General features: G+C 45.0%; 1 protein-coding gene across 1 annotated transcript in view; it reads left to right on the top strand.

Annotated features, from left to right (window-relative positions):
* LOC147729701 (dynein axonemal heavy chain 17-like) overlaps nucleotides 1-19,973 on the top strand; it is a 1,258,223-nt gene that overhangs the window by 1,112,874 nt on the left and 125,376 nt on the right. The window contains exon 45 of the mRNA XM_086954021.1: nucleotides 9,121-9,277. Coding sequence (XP_086810147.1) covers nucleotides 9,121-9,277 — 157 coding nt within the window. The remainder of the gene's footprint in view (nucleotides 1-9,120; nucleotides 9,278-19,973) is intronic.

Genomic DNA, 19,973 nt, shown 5'->3' with positions numbered 1-19,973 from the left:
ATCTAAACCTGTTCCATCAGCTGCTTTCTCAGCCTTGGTCTGTTCAATCTGTCTCTCTGTGTCTTCACAGAGAGATGCTGCTCCTTGAAAAGGCCCCTCCTTCACAAGGCCACAGAGGAATGTGATCTGCCTTGCCAGAAATATGACGTGCAAGGCTAGCCTATGCCACTCTGCCCCCCTCTTCCCCCTGGGTCTCCTCGGACGCAATCTCCTCCCAGGCTGCACCTGCGACGTCCACTTACCTAACCCATATGATGTCTGGTCAGATCTTCTCCACTCCCCTTCTCTCCTCTAAGACCAAAGGCTTAAGGCTAACTCGCCCCCTATGGGGTCATGTTATATACTCTCATTCTTGGCTCTCTATACTAATAATGTTGCAGTTTCAGTAGAAACTTGCACTGTGATTGGTTCGCATAGATGACATGAGGGTCTCACCATCCTGTTCTCATTGCAAATCCAACCCATACCAGTTCTGACTTTAATGTTGTTTTAGTTCTTCTTAAATATTTAGCACATTTCTCTGAGGAAAAGCCTGTGGTTTTGTGCGTTTGCTCTCAGGAGCTTAGCATTGACTTTTCCAATGAAACTGTCTTCCATCAACAAAGCACCGGTTTGCTAACTTTGTGGGAGTCCAAATCTTGGTATTGTTTCAGTTGATAGATTTGACTTTGACTCTCATATAGCTCATCATATTCAACAGAATTAGAACATTTGAACCAATGATGTTGCAAGAAGTGCACTATAATTTGGTGCGTATCATGCAGACTCATTCTCATTCTTGAGCTCGAAATGTCGCTATGTTGAGTTGACCTTTTTTTGGTGTGTTGGAAACAAAGAAGCGTCATACGCTGCCTGATTACATATTTTGCTAATGCCGACATATTTTCTTAATGCTGACATTTACATTTTTATGTTAAGCCAATATGTTACAAACTGTCCAGAATGTGACTCTTTGCTCAACGAAGGTGCTTTTTGAAAAACGTTTTATTGAGCTCAGTCATAAAAGAACAATGTAAATTTTGCTGAAATTACAGCAGTTAAAATCCTCAACAACAAAAGCTAGCTCTTAGACTACTTTATAGTGTATTGTCTGTTTGAAGTCTGGGGTATTGCCAACAGCTCACAGGCAGTGGGGAGAGTTTACAGTTGGTTTATTAGCACTGATTCAGCAGTAATTTCATGGAAATTTCTCAATGCAAAACATCATTTACCTCTAGGTTACTGCTTTAAAGGTGATAGACCTTTGCCACCGTATTTCCCTTCCAGAAGACTTTACATAAACATGAAAAATCAAAAATGTAATTAATATTCAAGCCAATAAAGAGTATTGTGAGTATTTGAAAGGGGTTTATTTTCTAGTTAAAAGTTAAGGTTCTCTGACCCTTTATTCATTAGTCAAATATCAATCAGGTTACAGAACTGAAAATAGGAAAAAATAGAATTAATGCAGAACATATTACAGACTGATTACAAGGCATTCCATAAAGGAAGGGAATGAGGCATCAAATGTCAGTCAACATTCTTTAAAGAGTTCAGGAAAATATAATTCAAGAGTGAGTTTTGCAAGGCTAATCAATAATTAATAATTGGCAAAAATCTCCCATAAAGAGAAATAAATGTATAAGACAAATGCATCTTTCCAAAACTAGTTAGTTAGTCAAAGCATAAACTTAGAGTTTTAGCATCTAAATCTAAACCTGTTCCATCAACTGCTTTCTCAGCCTTGGTCTGTTCTATCTGTCTCTCTGTGTCTTCACAGAGAGATGCTGCTCCTTGAAAAGGCCCCTCCTTCACAAGGCCACAGAGGAATGTGATCTGCCTTGCCAGAAATATGACGTTCAAGGCTAGCCTATGCCACTCTGCCCCCTTCCTCCCTCTGTGTCTCCTCGGACGCAATTTCCTCCCAGGTTGCACCTGCGACGTTCACTTACCTAACCCATATGATGTCTGGTCAGATCTGCTCCTCTCCCCTTCTCTCCTCTAAGACCAAAGGCTTAAGGCTAACTCGCCCCCTATGGGGTCATTTTTTACACTCTAATTCTTGGCTCTCTATACTAATAATGTTGCAGTTTCAGTAGAGAACTGAACTGTGATTGGTTAGCATAGATGACATGAAGGTCTCACCACCCTGTTCTCATTGCAAATCCAACCCATACCAGTTCGGACAATAGGGGCTTACTGCTAAGAACAATATACATAACATGCATCAGTAAGAACATTTCTTGCCACAAAATGTATCACTCAATTTCCTGTCTCTCTTTCACATAGCTCACAGGGATGACACTTTCCCACAAATACTGGTACATTGGCATGATGACAGGAGTGTACAGTTCATTGTGTCCTTGACCCTGTGTCTTCACTTGAGGCACTTGGCAGTTCATGCAGCTGGAGGAATCTTCTGCGCATGCTTCTCTCATTCAGTGCACTGCTAACAATTCTCAGCCATGCTGGATTCCTAGACAGCCATTTCATAGTGGGCCCCAAACAAAAACAAAAAAGAATAATAATGTATGGAATGAAACCCATTATGTTTACCTCCCCCCATACTAGTACCCTGTATTAGTTATTACCTAGCAAAAGCTATTAGTTTAAAGCAGCTTTTCTATCATTTGTGCACAACATGCAAAAATGTGCAATGTACAACATAGAATAAACATGCACCAGTGCAAATGTTTAAAGCACAAGCAGTTAATACATACTCATAGCAACATACTCTAATGTTTTAGATAGCTTTTCATGCAAAATGTGTTTGCCCCGCGTGTAGCGTTGGTGCATGGTTGATTAATTAATACACATGAGAAAGATGTATTATGAACTGAATATGCATTGTCTAAATATGCAACAAAGCCAAAGTCTCTTGAGATGGAAACAGGGAGTAAAGATTACATGGAAAAGGAGATGGGAGGAGAGACACATTTCATGCTTATCTTCAAAGCTAAAAAGGAAACTGCAATCATGAGTTTCTCTACACTGCTAAAACACATGTTTATTGAGCACAATTATGTGCTACTTTAAAAGTTTAAAAAAATATTCTCAAAATGAAATGTACATACTATAGTGAGGTTAAATCTAAACTAAACACATTAACATCCATGATAAATTAATTAAGCATGGTTTTAAATGGAAGCATTTCAGACTGAAAGCATTTTGACCAGGCCTCATTTCATGTTTTTCACTATGCATGCACCAAAAGTGCCACTTTTAAAAAGCATTTGACTAGGCCTCATTTCATGTTTCATGTACCATGTGTTTTCACTTGCACCCAAATCTGCATGCCGTTTTAAATGCAGTCTGTCTAAAACACAAAACAGAGCGATGCTTAATCTTGATGAAATCTAGCTCTATCAGCACCAATGGCTATTTTTCAAAGAAAAGGGGTGGAACATTGAATTATGTGCGCTTGTGATAGATAGTGCAATTAAATGATCATTATTAATTTATTATTCGTTCATGGAGTTTTATATAGCGTAAACTTGACCCGAAGGTATCGGGTATCAGAGACGGTTCACAGTCAAAATATCGAGTCCTAATTGTCGACCTACATAAATATCGTGTTGCAAATATCGAAGGTACAGAATTTCAATGTCAAGAATATCGTTGGACAGAATATCGACCCTAAGTTAAGTAATATTATTTATTTATATCGATGTAATAATATCGAAGTTAGTAATATCGATAGCATATATATCGATGTAACTAATTTCCATGTTACTAATATCGATATTTGTATTATTTTTATGTTTTTAATTATGTATGTGTAATATGTTTTTGTTAAGTATTTTAATTTTTTTAAATTATATGTGTATTATTTTCATATATTAATAATGTTATTTTTAAGTAAATTTTATGTTTTAGTACCGGAGCAGGTTCTGGGTTTATAGGGGAATAGGGTGGGAAGTAATTTAAATATACAAAATTAATTATTAATTTTTAGGAATTATAATCTAATTTTAATTAATGTGTTTGTTTATTTCTGTAGCGGGTTGTGGGATTATAGGGGAATTGGGTGGGAAGTAATTTAATTGTAATTAATTAATTAATTTTTTATTTTTATGGATAAGTATTTTTTTAATAATTTGCAATTAATTATTTTAATTGATTAATTATTTATTATTTGGCAATTAATTATATTAATTGATAAATCAATTATTAATTAGCAATTAATTTTTTTAATTGAAATTTAATGTTATTATCAAGTAAATGTTTTGTTTTAGTACCGGAGCGGGTTGTGTGTTTATAGGGGAATAGGGTGGGAAGTAATTTAAATATTCTAAATTAATTATTAAATTATAGGAATTATAAATAATTTTTTATTAATTTTGTTTCTATTTCTGTAGTGGGTTGTGGGTTTATAGGGGAATTGGGTGGTAAGTAATTTAATTGTAATTAATTATTGATTTATAATTTTTTGTTATGGATAAATATTTAATTTTAAAATAATTATTAATTGACAGATAATTATATTAATGGATAATTTATTTTTGTATTGGTAATTAATGTTTTTAATTGTTAACAAATTTTTTAAATTGGTAATTCATGTTTGTAATTGGGAAATCATTTTTTGAATCGGTAATTAACTTTTTAATAGGTAAATAATTGTGTTAATTGGAATTAATATTTTTAACTGGTAATTATTTCTTATTAATTGGAAAATATTTGTAATTAATTGATAATCAATGTTTTATAAAAAAAGTATTCTTTGGTATATTGTTTAATAATTTTTAATAGTGAATTAATTTTAAATCATATTTTTATGTAATGAAATGTAATATATAGTAGAGTGGTGTGGCTCACTGGTTAGAGGCGGCATACCCGGAAGCAGAGAACAGCCCGAGACCAGGGTTCAATTCCCAATGCGGCAGGGTTGTGGACCAGGGTCAGCGGACTCGATAATTCTCACCTCAGTGCCTACTCTAACCAGGGATCAGACTCAGCAACTCTGGGCATTAGCTTGCCTCATCTCTACAACGGCCCCCAACATTCGCCTGGGATGCCTGGTTTCACCTTGGAGATACCCAGTAGGGACCATCTCACAGGGATAGCCAGGATGGGTTCCCCCTGCGGTCTACAGCGCCACGACGCCTCAGGGCAGCAGTGCGCTTTACAAGACACATACATTTACATTTACATTTACATTTATTTAATTCTTTAATATATATTTTTTGGTGAGTAATATTTAATAATTTATATTTATTGGTGTTTGTTGATAATTTATTGTTAATTATTCAAATGTAATTGCTTTTAATAATTATTAATTGTTTGTAAATGATGTACATTTATTTAAAAATGTAATTATACATTATTTTAAATATAAAAATTATTTAGAAGTATTTTAAATTTAAATTCTACGCTATCAAACGCTTTCCCTACTATTGTACCCTTTGGAGTTGGAATAGTATTTTTTTCCCCTACGCTATCCAACGCTTTCCCTACTGTTGTACCCTCTAGAGTTGGAATAGTAATTTTTACACCTACGCTATCCAACGTTTTCTGTACTGTTACCCCTTCTGGAGTTGGAATAGTAATTTTTATCCCTACGCTATCCAATGCTTTCCCTACTGTTGCACCCTTTGGAGTTGGAATAGTAATTTTTACCCTTACGCTATCAAACGCTTTCCCTACTGTTGCACCTTCTGGAGTTGGAATAGTAAGTTTTACCCTTACACTATCCAACGCTTTCCCTACTGTTACACTCACTGGAGTGGGAATAGTAATTTTTACCCACCTGCTATTCAACGTTTTCTCTACTGTTGCACTCTCTGGAGTGGGAATAGGAATTATTCCCCCTACGCTATCCAACAATTTCTCTACTGTTGCACCCTCTGGAGTTGGAATAGTAATTTTAACCCTTACGCTATCCAATTCTTTCCCTACTGTTGCACCCTCTGGAGTTGGAATAGTAATTTTTACCCCTACGCTATCCAACGCTTTCCGTACTGTTGCACTCACTGGAGTGGGAATAGTAATTTTTACCCCTACGCTATCCAACGCTTTCCCTACTGTTGCACTCTATGGAGTTGGAATAGTAATTTTTACCCTTACGCTATCCAACGCTTTCCCTACTTTTGCACTCTCTGGAGTGGGAATAGTAATTTTGACCCCTATGCTATTTAATGCTTTCCCTACTGTTTAATTTTCTGGAATGTGAACAGTAATTTTACATTCTACGCTATCCGATGTTTTCATTAATGTAGATTTTTTGGGACTTTAAATAGTATTTTTATTTATTCATGTATTTTATATTTTTTGTATTATTTTAGCTAATGTATTTAATTAACTTTTAAAATATTGAAAGTATATTTAATTTTTTTAATTTATTAAATATAATTAATTATTTTTATTTATGTTATTATTTTATGTGTGTAGATATATTTGTAAGTCATGGTATTTGGTATGAATTTATAATTAAATAAAATAATGAATAAATATTGTTATTAAGTAAGTATATATTATATCTTGTATGTTTATTTTTAATTAAAGTTTTATTATTAAATATGTAATATTTATTAATTTTAAACATTATTAAATATGTTTAAATATGTTTAATTTATTTATAAGTATTATTTACTTCATTTAACTTTTTTTTTTTTTACAGAAAAAAACGATATTTTTAATTACGATATTTTTAACATCGATATTTTAGTTTCGATATTTTTGTGCTTACCATGTTGTAGATAGGGTGTCGATATACTTGCCTTCGATATTCCAGCGTCGATGTTGCTGTAGGTCGATATTCTGTCCGTCGATAATCTGTCAGAGATTCATCAGAGACCTTTACAGGAGTACCAGTTGCGTTACATGATGACACATTCATTTTTGTTAGGCACGGGGAGATTAAGTGATTTACCCAGAATCACAGGATGTTGCACATCCTTGTTGAGACTCAAACCCCGTTCCCCAGATTTGAAGTCGACCACCCTAGCCGTTAGGCCAGCTCCTCTCCCATCTTCCTCTGTTGATGTCTGGCCAGCTTGTGAATTCCATGATTGATGTGTGTGATAATGTCAAATATCTTGAGTGAAGCTGTAGGGTTGACAGACAGAAGTGTCACTGCCACTGTACATGTGAATGACCTAGAGACCACCATGCCTCTATTATATCTGTTCAGACCACTGCTACCAAAGCTAATTGCTTATCATACAAAGCATCTTTTGCACTTTTTCCCAGGTGGGTCCCCTTCTTCTCCTTGTCCTCAGTCCTTAAACTGACCTCCAAACAATCCCTGAACTTTAAAGCAGTGCTCCTCACAGCTTCATTGTGAATGGGTCACAGTGTTCTGCATTCGATGACCCTCATGTTTGAGTTTTCTGGATTTTGGTTCAGGACACTGAGGGAGTCGGAGGAGCTATCAGCCCCATGCGCTGCCCATGGATTGAGGCTTCCTCCTTTTCACTTTTAGCATGGCAGGTGTGGGATGGGAGAGACTGGTTGCAGGCATTGCACACACTGACAGGGATTTATATGCCCCGCTTTAAAGTGGTACAGTCTGCTCACCTGTGCATCTGTTTGTGCAGGTGGGTTCTCTGTATACCTCGAGCCAATACCTTAGGCCTGAGGCTCCGGATGTGGCCAAGTGCATACATACACTCAATGTTGCAGCTTGGGGTGGGGGTCTTGGTGTTTGGAGCCAGGAAAGGACTAGATGGGATTAGGAGCAGCGTTGCCTGCTCCTCCAAGGTACTGCAGGTTTGTGGTGCCAGGCTGTGCTCATGCCACTGCCACTGTAGAGCATTCATTAGGTATATATCCGCACATGGTGAAACCAGCTCTAGTGTTTCTGAGCCTGGAATTACTAGGTTCAGGTTTTGCAAACTTAATGATTATGTGTCCAGAAGCACTGGGATACTTAGAAAAGCCAGGGACTGGTGCATGACACTTGTATTGAGGGTATAAGCATTGCTTGAGATAAAACTTTTATAAATGCTAGATTCCACCTAAAACATCCTCTGTACAACTGTTTCTGTAATCATAATGTTGCCTCTCCCTGCACATTTGTCACCCTTAATTTACGTCTGTTCCAAACTTCTAGAATGACCTGCAACTGTCAAACCTATTCTTGGCTGCGCTTCCCAGAGGAACCCAGCTGATATTTGGGCACTTCCATGCCTCATGCAAAAAATGACAGGCATTTAATAGTTGACTCTGACTACAGCACATGACCATAAATATTTATTGACAGATATGTGAAGCGTTCTGCTCTTTTTGAATCACTGACTTAGCTCATAAGTTCTTGAGGCATTATATCTTGTCAAAATATAGAAGTCCCTTCACTTGTGGAAGATTGGGCATATCATGTTCTGCATTAAAGCAGCTTTAGATGACCGCCTAAGATACCCCGGCCAGGGTTGCTTGATGGCCGCAGAATCATTGAATACATCCCTCTTCTAGAGGATGAAGTGGCAGATTGCAACTTTGCCAATGGGACAAGGAATCCTTGCTTCAGCCATGCGCATGAGCTGCGTCCATCTTCACTGTTAATGTAAACCTGCAATTCGAATATTGTGGCACTAGATACAGAAGCGGCTCTTTTGAGCGTTCATCCTCAACCAGAGACCTGAGCTGCGTTTTTTACTGGCAAGATCCCCATGAATGCTTCCTGTAAAGGGATCTAGATATTGTGACAAACATGGATGTGATGATTGTGCTGAATGTTCTCTAAGTCTTGAATTATTCTGCTGTCTTGACAGCCCTGGTAGGTAACTCTGAGACAACATGTAGAAAATAATGATTTTCTCTTTGGATAAATTAGCAAGAAAGGGTTATTGTTATTATTATAGAAGGTGGTAAACTCACCTTTCATTTGTCACATTTTATTTTTACCACATGGTAGAAAACATTAGTATGAGATGCCCAACAAAGCCAATGCATAGCTGGCGTTCATGTGGCCGAAACTCAAAACCTGCTAAAAATGCTACCATAGTGGCAAAGGGTTGTGGCTCTGGAAAACTAGGAACAGTGTAACATATTTCATGTTTAAACTGTAGTATAGTTACTTATTGATGTTACGATGTATCGTAGTTACCAATAGCTGCTTCTTTCAAAATGGACATGCCGAAGCCACCGTATGGAATTTTTGAAGTTAAATAGAGCTAAATGATGTCTATTAATATACCCTGCCAGATTCCATCGATATAGGAGGTCTTACCATCCCAGTCCCCTCTGCCAACGTTGAGCCGCTGCAATATTCAACCTGGCTTAGTGAAAAGTTTCCGAAAGGATGCTCTGTTGGAGAACCACTGCTACCAAGACGTACAGAGAGAGCGGCCACTGAGGCACAGTAAGCAACACATTTTCTTATTGTCCATATTCAGAAGGGTAGAGTCAATTACAAGATGGTGTTGTATATGAATGTCTACCTGATGGAATCCTTTCAATGGAAATTGTATAAGTATAGTAGCTCGGACCATATGTGTCAGTTGAGTCTTTATCATTTTAAAGTCACATGAATTACATTGAAACAATATTTCAAGGGGACAGAGCTCTTTGGCCTCTGCATAGTTTGTTGGAAGAGTGAACTGACAATTATTTTACAACTGAGTGAGAAACTGGTTCTTATACTTTCACTTTGTGACCAAAATTGGTGAGAACGCATACTTCCTAAAATGTTTTAATGAGCTACAGTATGCTGTAGTATGCGAATGCACTGTGGTGTGGTCTGTTCTCTCTGTTTGTCATGATCCATACATGACAGCGTGGGATGAGTGTTAGTGCTGGGGGTGGAAGTCATGGGTGCGTGGCTGACCTGGGAATTATCGTGCGGGTGGGTTGGTGTTCATGCAGGGCTCGGAGGTGCCGACGTACGGTTTGGTGTTAGGGAGGAGAGAGGGTATGGGGGCGATGGGAGTGGATGAAGTACGGAGGAGGTTGGTGGCGTAGAGGAGGGAATTCGTGGCCGGCGGAGAGAGCGGGGTGGAAGTGGAATGTATGATGGTGGTGATGGGGGAGCCTGAAGGGTAATGAGGGCTGAGAGTGGGGGGGGGGGAGAATGGGGTTGGAGATGGTCCTGTCGTGGGGAGGGGGAGTTATAATAATAGATGTGGTGTGCTCTGCCTGGTCAGTTAGCGGGTGGTAGTGGGGACTGAGAGAGGGGGGGGACAAAGGGAGGGATATGTCGTTATGCGTGTCGTTCTGGTGCTGATCTAGGTTAGAGGGGTTGTGGGTGGAAGTTGTGATGTCAGGGGAGCGAAGAATGGGAGTGGTATGTGTGAGGGTCCAAAGGTTGGTGTTAGGGGGGCGGCTAGTGTATGAGGGGCGGCTAGTGTATGAGGGGGAGAGATTTGTGACTGTGATTGAGGAATGTGGGGTGGTAACAGCAGGTGGGTGATTGACTAGGGTGCTGGGGGTAGAGGTGAGGTGTGTGTCATTCTGATGCTGAGCTAGGTTAGAGGGGTTGTGGGTGGGGGCTGTGACGTCATGAGTGATAGTGCTGGAGGAGTTATGGGTGGAGGTCCGAAGCTTGGAAAGGTGCTCTTTGAACTTGGGGAACAGGTTGTCTAATAGTTCCAGGTTCTTGTTTGTGGATTGAATTAGGACAATCCCGTTATTGTAGATAGTAATGGTGGTTCTGCCAGGGAAGAGTAGGGATGGTGTGATGGAGAGAGTTAGGCCATGAGCGGTTTTCCTGGTGGTGGATACGGTGAGTAGGGTGAGGATCACTTTTCTCCATTGAGTTCTGCGTGAGGTGTGGAAGATGATATCAATGTTCAAGGCTCCATTGACCGATGAGAAGTAGGTGTCGGCAAAGGGGGTTTCAGGATGGGACCTCAGGAAGTTGTGTTTAAAGCGTTTAGCGGCTTTTTTGGTGAGAGTAGATGGGTAGTTGATTCTATATGTGTGCTTGCCGATGAGATCCATGTTGGGATGGCTGTATAGGTGGGTACGGGAGGAAGAACGCTAAAAATACACATGTGCAAAAACGACTGTCAGCCGTAAGTTACATGGCACAAAAGTGACACTAGTGAGTGGCCAAAAATAGCCAAAATATGAGAGGTAGCAATCGGTGCAGTCCAGGAGTAGACAGTGAGTGGGTGCAGCTTACAAAAATGCACAGGATATGTGAGGTAGCAATCAGTTAAATGGACCCAAAGTGACCCTAGTGAATGGCCAAAAATAACCAGAATGTAAGAGGTAGCATCGGTGTAATCAAGGAATAGAAAGTGAATGGGTGCAGCTTACAAGAAAGAACACAATATATGAGGTAGCAATCAGTGCATAATAGGGATAAAAGTGAAATGGGTGCAGCTTACATAATATACAGTATACAAATAGGAATAAAATACTAAAGATATACTGGAACCAATATAGGTGCAAACAGAAGGCTACAATAGACAAATATGACACTAGTGAGCAACCGGTAAAATATGAGGTAGCGATCGGTGCACTACCGGTGAGGAAAAAAGTGAAATAGGTGCAGGTTACACAAAAGTATAAAATACAAGTAGAAGTATAATACTGCAGTAAAAGTGCACGAGGTTATAGGGCGGGAAGCATAGAGAATAGCAAAAAGAAATAAGGGATAGCTATAGGTGTGAGTTAATGAGGGTGACTAGTCTAAGATGGCCGCCGAAGTGGTGGACTAGTCTAAGATGGCCGCCAAAATAGAGAATAGGGAGACAGGAGTAAAAGTCCTTTGTCTGTTGTTGCTGGACTTAGCGAGTTCAGTTTCCCTTTCTATTAATGGGCAGGTCGAGTTGGTCCAGCTTCTATGTTGCTGCTGCCATGTTGCTGCTTGGTGAGGAGGAGGGAGCCTTATCTCAGTTTAGGTGACCCCTGACCGAGTTGGTATGCATCCTCATGGTCATCTGGGGGGCAGTGGGGCGATTTATTACTCAGTTTATAGCCCCCGCCATTTTAGACAAAAGCGACTCTGCCACGTCGACGAAAATAACTTAGTTAGGAGGAACTATAAATTGATCAGTCCGGGCAGAGAGAGGAAAAAAACGGCATAAATGTTCCATAAAGTAAAAACTAATGTGTACACACCTTTTGGTGATTCAGGCGGCCACTCGTAGCAACCCTGCCCAGGCTGCAACTCCGTGTCTGCCAACTCCCGGCGGCAGCAGGGGGGGGGCGCAGGGAATGGCCGATGTCTCCCCTGGCTGTGAAGCCTGATCCAGCCGTCCCGTCCGTCCGTGGCAGGCCTCTATGCTCCAGTGCCTGCCCTTTCACCAGGCTCGAGCCTGCAATCGGTGATGGGGGGGAGGGAGAGGGAGACCCCCGGAAGTGAGCTCCGGTCATGCCCAGCGGAGCCAACCCCCTCGATGCCTGCAGGGGGGGGCGCAGCGGTTGCCTGTTCCGCGGTGAGCCCAAATCAGAGATCCGCTCCCGCGCAATGGCGAGAGACGCCACCTGTCCTCCTGGATGCACGAGCGGCAGCGGGAGGCGCCTTCGGCTCTGCGCCCTGTGCGCGCGGGGGGCTAGAGGACCGCACCTCGCGCCCTGGGATGAGTGTTACTCACAGGTGAAAGCACTCCCCGCCGAGGGCACGAGGAGAACACAGCTGGGAGTGATGATGATGGGGGGCGCGGCGGTGACAATCTTCTCGGCGGCTGCCGGGTCCGCGGTGAGCCCAAATCAGAGATCCGCTCTGCTCTGCAGCCGCTCTGCAACCGATGCGCCGCTGGATGCGTGTGCCTCTCTAGGCGCGACTCGCCACCCAGGACCGGAGAGACCACAGCCCTCCCGTGGGCAGCACAGCACTCACTGTGAACTCCCCAGAGGAACCACACAGGTCCGGTGCAGTCACGGGAGCACTCCTCCGACTCGCGGCCCTCAGGACCGCTCCGGTGGTGACACAGCACTCACGGTGGGCTCCAGACGTGGCCAGCGGTGCGAGACCCCAGTGGAACCCTCACAGGTTCGGTGTAGTCACAGGAGCCCTCCTCCGACTCGCGCCCCTCAGCCGACCGACGTCTCCAGGCGATCCCGGACTCCAGCTCTTCCGATGTCCAGCGCCTGAGCAGCAGCCGTGTCCACAGCAAGCTCTCCCCACCGACCAGGGCTCCGCTGCTGTTCCGTTGAGAGTAGCAGGGATCCAGCCGCCAGAGTTGCAGGGGTCCAGCCGTCAGTTCTGCAGGTACGTGTGTACTTTTTGAAATCCAGTTACTTGTAGTTACTTGTTGTAAATCCAGTTACTTGTTTTCCTCGACGGAGATGGGTGCTATCCGGGATAATTCCATGTAAGGGATCCCAAGCACTAGGAGCTCCGGACCAGAGCTCCTACCAGGCACCCTCATGTGAAAACTTTGCCGCTTTCTTTACCCAAAAAACTGACAACATAAAGAGTGATCTCCGCACTGACGCAGGCCTCTACACCACAATCAACTGCATAACACCCACCGAACCTAAAAACAATGCAACATGGTCATCCTTTGAAACCTACTCCGAAGAAGAAATAGGCAAACTGCTCAGCACCTTGAAACCTTCCAATCACCTCACGGATCCCCTCCCTGCTAACGCTGTCAAAGATTTCACCCCATTGCTCCTTCCACTCTGGACAAAATTATCAACAGCTCGCTCCAAGAAGGAACCATCCCTGACTCCCTCAAAGTTGGACAAGTCACACCTTTGCTAAAGAAACCTACTGCCGACCCATCCGACCTAAACAACTACCGTCCCATTACCAATATTCCCACTCTCGCCAAACTATTGGAAAAATGCGCACAACTACAACTGACTAAACACATTGATCAGTTTGATCTCCTCAACCCTCACCAATCAGGCTTCCGAGCAGGACACAGTACTGAAACTGCAATGACTCACATAATTGACGACGCCCTTCAAATCCTAGATCGAGGTGATACCTGCCTCCTCATCCTTCTTGATCTCTCTTCAGCATTCGACACTGTTAAACATGAGAATCTACTCGATCTTTTGAACACAAGAATGGGTCTATCTGGGACTGTTCTCAAGTGGTTCACCTCCTTTTTACACAACAGGTCGCAGAAATTCAAGAGTAACAACCTGATGTCCTCGCCAATACCTGTTTCGTTAGGCGTCCCCCAAGGATCCTCCCTATCACCAACTTTGTTCAACCTAGTTATGGAACCTCTCACCACCTTGCTACATGCATCCAATGTACTTTTTCACATGTACGCAGATGACACACAATTATATCTCAAATTACAATCCCTCAATGACATCTCACTTCTGAACTCAACGATCAGAAGCACCCAATCCTGGCTTGCTGATAATCATCTCAAACTCAATGCTCTGAAAACAGAATTCCTTCTGATCTCACCTCCCGCGAAGATCTCTACCACGCAAACCTGGCTTAAACAGCTAACTGCACTCAATGTCCAACCCACCATAGTGGACTCAGCAAAATCCCTAGGTATAACTCTCGACTCCAATCTCAACATGCAGCATCATATCAGCAAGGCTACTAAGGGAGCTAACTTCCAAATCAATACCCTGAGGAAACTTAAACCTTTCCTACCAGCCAAAGACTTCCAAACGGCAGTACAAGCACTAGTAATCCCGCGAATTGAATACGGCAGCATCGCCCTCTGCGGACTCCTGTTAACTACCACTGCACCCCTAAGAGCTTCTCTAAACGCTGCAGCGAGACTCATCACTGGGTCAAAAAAACACTTGCATATCTCCCCTGACCTGAAATCCTTGAACTGGCTGCCTTTTGAAGCCAGAATACATCTGAAAATCGCCTGCATGACACACAAGGCTGTACACCTTAGCTCTCCAGGATACCTCACTCAGAAGCTGTCAATCTCTGGCGGCTCCAGAAACACTAGAGGCACAAACAATCTTCTGCTAAAACCTCGAAGATTCTGGAAGGAAAAAACTTATAAACGCTCTTTCTCAGGAATGGCACCCAGGATCTGGAACTCACTCCCACCTGAAACCAGGCTCATCTCCTCCATCACACTTTTCAAGAAAGAAGTAAAAGCTATTCTCATGGCCAAATACACTTGACCTAATAACGTGGATTTGTAAAGACTCTACACAGATCTGTATTATTCTGCTCGAACTCTACGACTATGTGTTTCACCTGTACTATTGATTTAACGGATTATCTATGCACACATTTATCTGTAATATTTGCGTATCTGAAAGAGACACGTTAGTGATAGATTCCTTACCTTAGAATATCCCCAGGCGTCAGACTGGATCCGGAAAGTTTTGCATAGCAGTACCCTTGCGCGTCGGCAGGCGTCGTCTGCGGCTCCGCGTCCGTCGTGGGCGTCGTGGGCGCCGTGATGACGTCGTCGGAGTACTTAGACGCCGCCTCTGCGTGCTGACGTCAGTTCTTCTTTTTTCCGCGCCAGCCAGCGCAGATCTGGAAAGAGCAGTTCCCTAGTCACTTTTTGACTAACCTTTTTGATCTTTTTGATCCATTCGAAGTCTACGACTCCGACGGTGCCGTTAGGGATGCCCGGATTCAAGCATTGCGACGAGTGCGACCATACCATGTCGGTCACGGATCCCCACCGGTTGTGTCTGATGTGTTTGGGCGTCGACCATGACGACGAGGCCTGCTCCGACTGTCGGGCCCTCTCGAGGAAGGCTAGGCGGGAGCGGTCCCGCAGGAGCCTCGAGATCCGCCAGTCGACCCCGCGCCGTGTGAGGTCCCGATCCCGGTCCCACGGGAGGTCGAGGGACAGGTCGCGGGGACGGAGCCGTCATAGCTCCGGGAATCCGCCCCACTCCTCCGGGTCCAAGTCGTCAGGTAAGAAGCATAAGAAGTCGAAGAGACATCATCTTCTGGCTCCCCCCGACGCTCGCAAGACGCGGCCGGGGGTTCGGGTGACACCGCCCGCGCGGCTCCTCGTGAGTCGCGGGCGCCGCGTTCGGCCCCATACCCCCCGGTCCCTGGGCTGAACGCGACGCCGGAGGAGATCGAGCGCTTCCTCATGGCCATGAGGTCCCTTTCTCCTCCGACGGGTTCCGCGGCACCTTCGGGCCCAGTGAACCCGTCTGGGAGCCCTAGTGGGTCGGGGGCCTCGACCCCGATGCCGTCAGGTGCTTCGGCCTCGACGCCGCCGGCGCCTTCGGGCCCGGCGCCGCAGGGCTTCACGATCCCGACGCCGCCGCTGCCCTCGGGCTCGGCGCCGCAGGGTACAGCGGCCCCGGCGTCGTCGGTGCCTTCGGGCCCGGCGCCGCAGGGCACCGTAGGGCCCTCGTCGGGCGCTGGAACGTCACCGGTGGACCTTACGACCCCCCCGGCGTCGGTCCGTGTGGTGTCCCCTTCGGTGTCGGCCTCGGCCGGCGCCGCCCCCGATGCCTCCTCTCAGTCGGTTCCGACGTCGGGACGACGCCTATCGGCGCCGGTCTCAACGCCGATCGGAGATTTTCATCTCTATGAACCGTCCTCATTCGCTTATGACCCTGAGTCTCAGGAGATGGGGGAAGAGGAGTATTGGGAGGGGTCTGAGGACCCTCTGACAAGGGATTGTCAGTCTAACATGGACTGGACAGGAGACCTTGGGGAGGCCAGTGGCCTGGACACCTCTCCGGACACTGGATTCGTCTCTCCTCCTACCGTGGCTTCGGAGGAGGGCGCGACATATGGTGTGGTGTTGACGAGGGCTGCTAAGGCCTTGGGCCTTGAGCTCCCCGTCGCGGCCGTGAGGACTAACCTCCTCACTGAGGTCCTTAAGCCGCAGTCATGCTCCATGGAGCCTCTGCTGCCGTTTAATGAGGCCTTGACGGACGTTCTCTTGGGCACTTGGTCCAGGCCCGCTACAGGTTCGCCTGTAGATAGGAACGTCGCCAGACGCCACCGCCCGGCCCCGGGCGACCCATGTTTCCTGTCCACCCACCCCACCCCCGAAAGTCTGGTTATCCAGGCCTCTAACTCCCAGACCGCCTTCCCGACGGCTCCCCCCGATCGGGAATCCAAGAGGTACGAGGCCTTTGGCAAGAAGGTGTTCTCGTCCCTTAGCTTGGGACTGCGGTCTTCCAACACCGCATGCCTCTTGGGCCAGTACACCCATTCTATATGGGATACGGTGGCGGAAGTGCTGCCAGAGTGTCCGTTGGAGGTACGGGCCAAACTCGGCCAAGCCCTAGTGGAAGGCCGGGACGCAGCAAAGTATTCAATCAAGTGCGCACTGGATACTACTGACTCGCTAGGCAGAGCGATGGCTACGAAGGTGGCGATACGACGCCACGCCTGGCTGAAATCCGCCAACTTCTCGGCAGACGTCCAGAATACACTCATGGACATGCTGTTCGATGGCCGTCGCCTCTTTGGGGACAAGGCAGATCACGCGCTTGAGCGCTTTAAGGACTCCAGGGCTACGGCCAAGTCCTTGGGCCTCTCGGCCCGCGCCAGCAAGTGGGTGCCTTTCGCTCCTTCGTGGCCAAGGACGGGGCGTCCCCACACGTGCCGCCAGCCACTCGCCGCAAACTATCGTCCAGCGCGGCAGCGGCCGTGGAAACCGCCGTGGAGGCGGTCGGGGAAACAAGCGGAGCCAGTCCACTCCTGCCCCCGCAGCATCCGCCTCTAAACCCTCCTAGTCAGTGCTTTTCGGCCCATGTGACGCCAGTGGGAGGCAAGGTTCGCCATCACCACTCTCACTGGCGCACTGTCACTTCGGACAGGTGGGTGCTGCAGATCGTCCGAAGGGGCTACTCCCTCCCCTTCAAGACGACCCCTCAAGCCATGCCACCGCAACACCACCGCGTATCGGGGGATCACTTGCGGCTCCTGCAGGAGGAAGTTTCGGCCCTCTTGGCCAAGGGGGCCATCGAGCGCGTTCCTGGGCCAGAAGTAGGACATGGTTGCTACTCCCACTACTTCCTGGTACCCAAGAAGGGCAAAGGGGGGCCTACGCCCTAGCTTGGATCTGAGGAACGCCAACGGCTCCCTTGAGATTTAACATTGAAAAAAATCCTAACTATAACTACCTACTGGCAACCGCCAGTAGGTAATATATATATATATATATATATATATATATATATATATATATACAATATATAGATTTATATATATATATATATATATATATATATACAATATATATATATACCTATATATATATATATATATATTACCTACTGGCTATCGCCAGTAGGTATATATAGTTAGGATTTTTTCTCTATGGGACTTTTGAAAATTCTATGTCTAATAACTTTGGCGTTTGTGGACGGAATCGGCTGAAATTTTCAGGAAAATGGCACATTTTGTTTCTGAGCAGCCCCTGAAAATTTGGTGGGGTTTCGTCAAGGGGGGGCTGAGAAAAAAGGGGGGTCCCAAAACGCGTTTTTTGCATTGAGTTTTCCATAGGGCGGTTGGACTCACTTTTAGCTCGAACGGCTGAATGGATTTGCACGAAACTTGGCAAAATTGTAGGGACTGTTAGCCCGATGTGCCTTTGCTAGGTCTCAATATATGTGCTCCAGTAGTTTTTGAGAAATTAACGTTCAAACCAAGATATATATCTGTAACAGCGCTCTGGGCAGCGATCCGGTCCGCTTACTTTTCGCTTATCGGAACTTTGCGCGCAGAAAGCTGATTGGCTCTCCGGTGTCTGTCAACATTCTAAACAGTCCGGAGCGGACGCCATCTTGTCTCTCGGTAGGATCGAGAGAGAAGAAGAGGTGGAAAACGAAAGGGGAATTTAATGAAAGGGGGCAAGGTATCCCCCTCTTGACCCCCTAGGAATGTTGTTGGGGTTATTAAAGGGTCCCGTGGGGAAAATAAAAAAAAAATGATTTTTCACGGTAGAAGCGCGGCCGCGAACTGGTAGCGAAACGGGAATTCGCCATTTTGTGCTTCGTTAATTAAATTACTAGTTATAAGTGGGTGCGGGAGACGTATCCTAATCCCCTATGTTTCCTGAGGGTGGCTGAGGAGGCTGATATATGTTGATACATCTCTTCCAGCGGCTGTGCGTGAGCTTTTTTTTTTTTTTGCTGCGTGACAGTCCGGAGCGGCCGCCATTTTGTCTCTCGGTAGGATCGAGAGAGAAGAAAAGGTGAAAAACTAAGGGGGAATTTAATGAAAGGGGGCAAGGTATCCCCCTCTTGACCCCCTAGGAATGTTGTTGGGGTTATTAAAGGGTCCCGTGGGGAAAATAAAAAAAAATGATTTTTCACGGTAGAAGCGCTTCACGGGCCGCGAACTGGGCCGCAAACTGGTAGCGAAACGGGAATTCGCCATTTTGTGATTCGTTAATTAAAGTACTAGGTATAAGGGGGTGCGGGAGACGTATCCTAATCCCCTATGTTTCCTGAGGGTGGCTGAGGAGGCTGATATATGTTGATACATCTCTTCCAGCGGCTGCGCCATCTTGCCTTTTTTCGAATGCCACAATTTTGTCGTGCACGGCAGCCATTTTAGATGCCAGGCTGGTCCCAGGCTATCACCTAACCCTGCGGATGTAGTTTATGGCCCCAGCTGTAGAGAATTCAGACATGCCAATCCTCCTGATTCAGGCGTGTGAGTACTGATTTCAGTGCTAGTCTCCCGCCTCCCGATTTCTGCAAGCAAAAACCCGGGGGCATATTACGAACAACTAGCGATAATTTTTGTCTCTAACTTGTTTAGAGACAAAAATTATCGCCGCACATCGGCGATTTTTATCGCAGATAAACCTTGCTATTATCGCAGAAAAGTCAGCGATATTCATGTATTATCGACCTAATGCTCTTAGCCATGTTATCCACCTCCCATTGGATAACATGGCTAAGAACTGCTCAGGGCAGGTGTTAGATTTTGGAGATATTCGCGCTTAGCGCGAATATCTCCAAAAGTTGGTAATAGAAGGTAGCGATGTTAGGGACTGTTTCCAGTCGCTAACATCTTGGCACGCCACTTTGCATGTCATTAGTGATAAGTATCACTGACATGCAAAGCGGGGCCCAAGATGGTCACTATCTCCTTTTAGCTGTCACTAACTGGTGTTAGCGACAGCTTGGTAATAGGGAAATAATTTTATCTCCGCTTTCATGGCTTTTAAAGCCAAAAAAGCGGAGATAAACCCCCTTGATAATATGCCCCACGATTC

This window comes from Lissotriton vulgaris, chromosome 2_1 (assembly GCF_964263255.1).
Source record: "Lissotriton vulgaris chromosome 2_1, aLisVul1.2, whole genome shotgun sequence".
NCBI classification, from domain to species: Eukaryota; Metazoa; Chordata; class Amphibia; order Caudata; family Salamandridae; genus Lissotriton; species Lissotriton vulgaris.
This window is presented reverse-complemented; position numbering and strand designations above follow the sequence as displayed.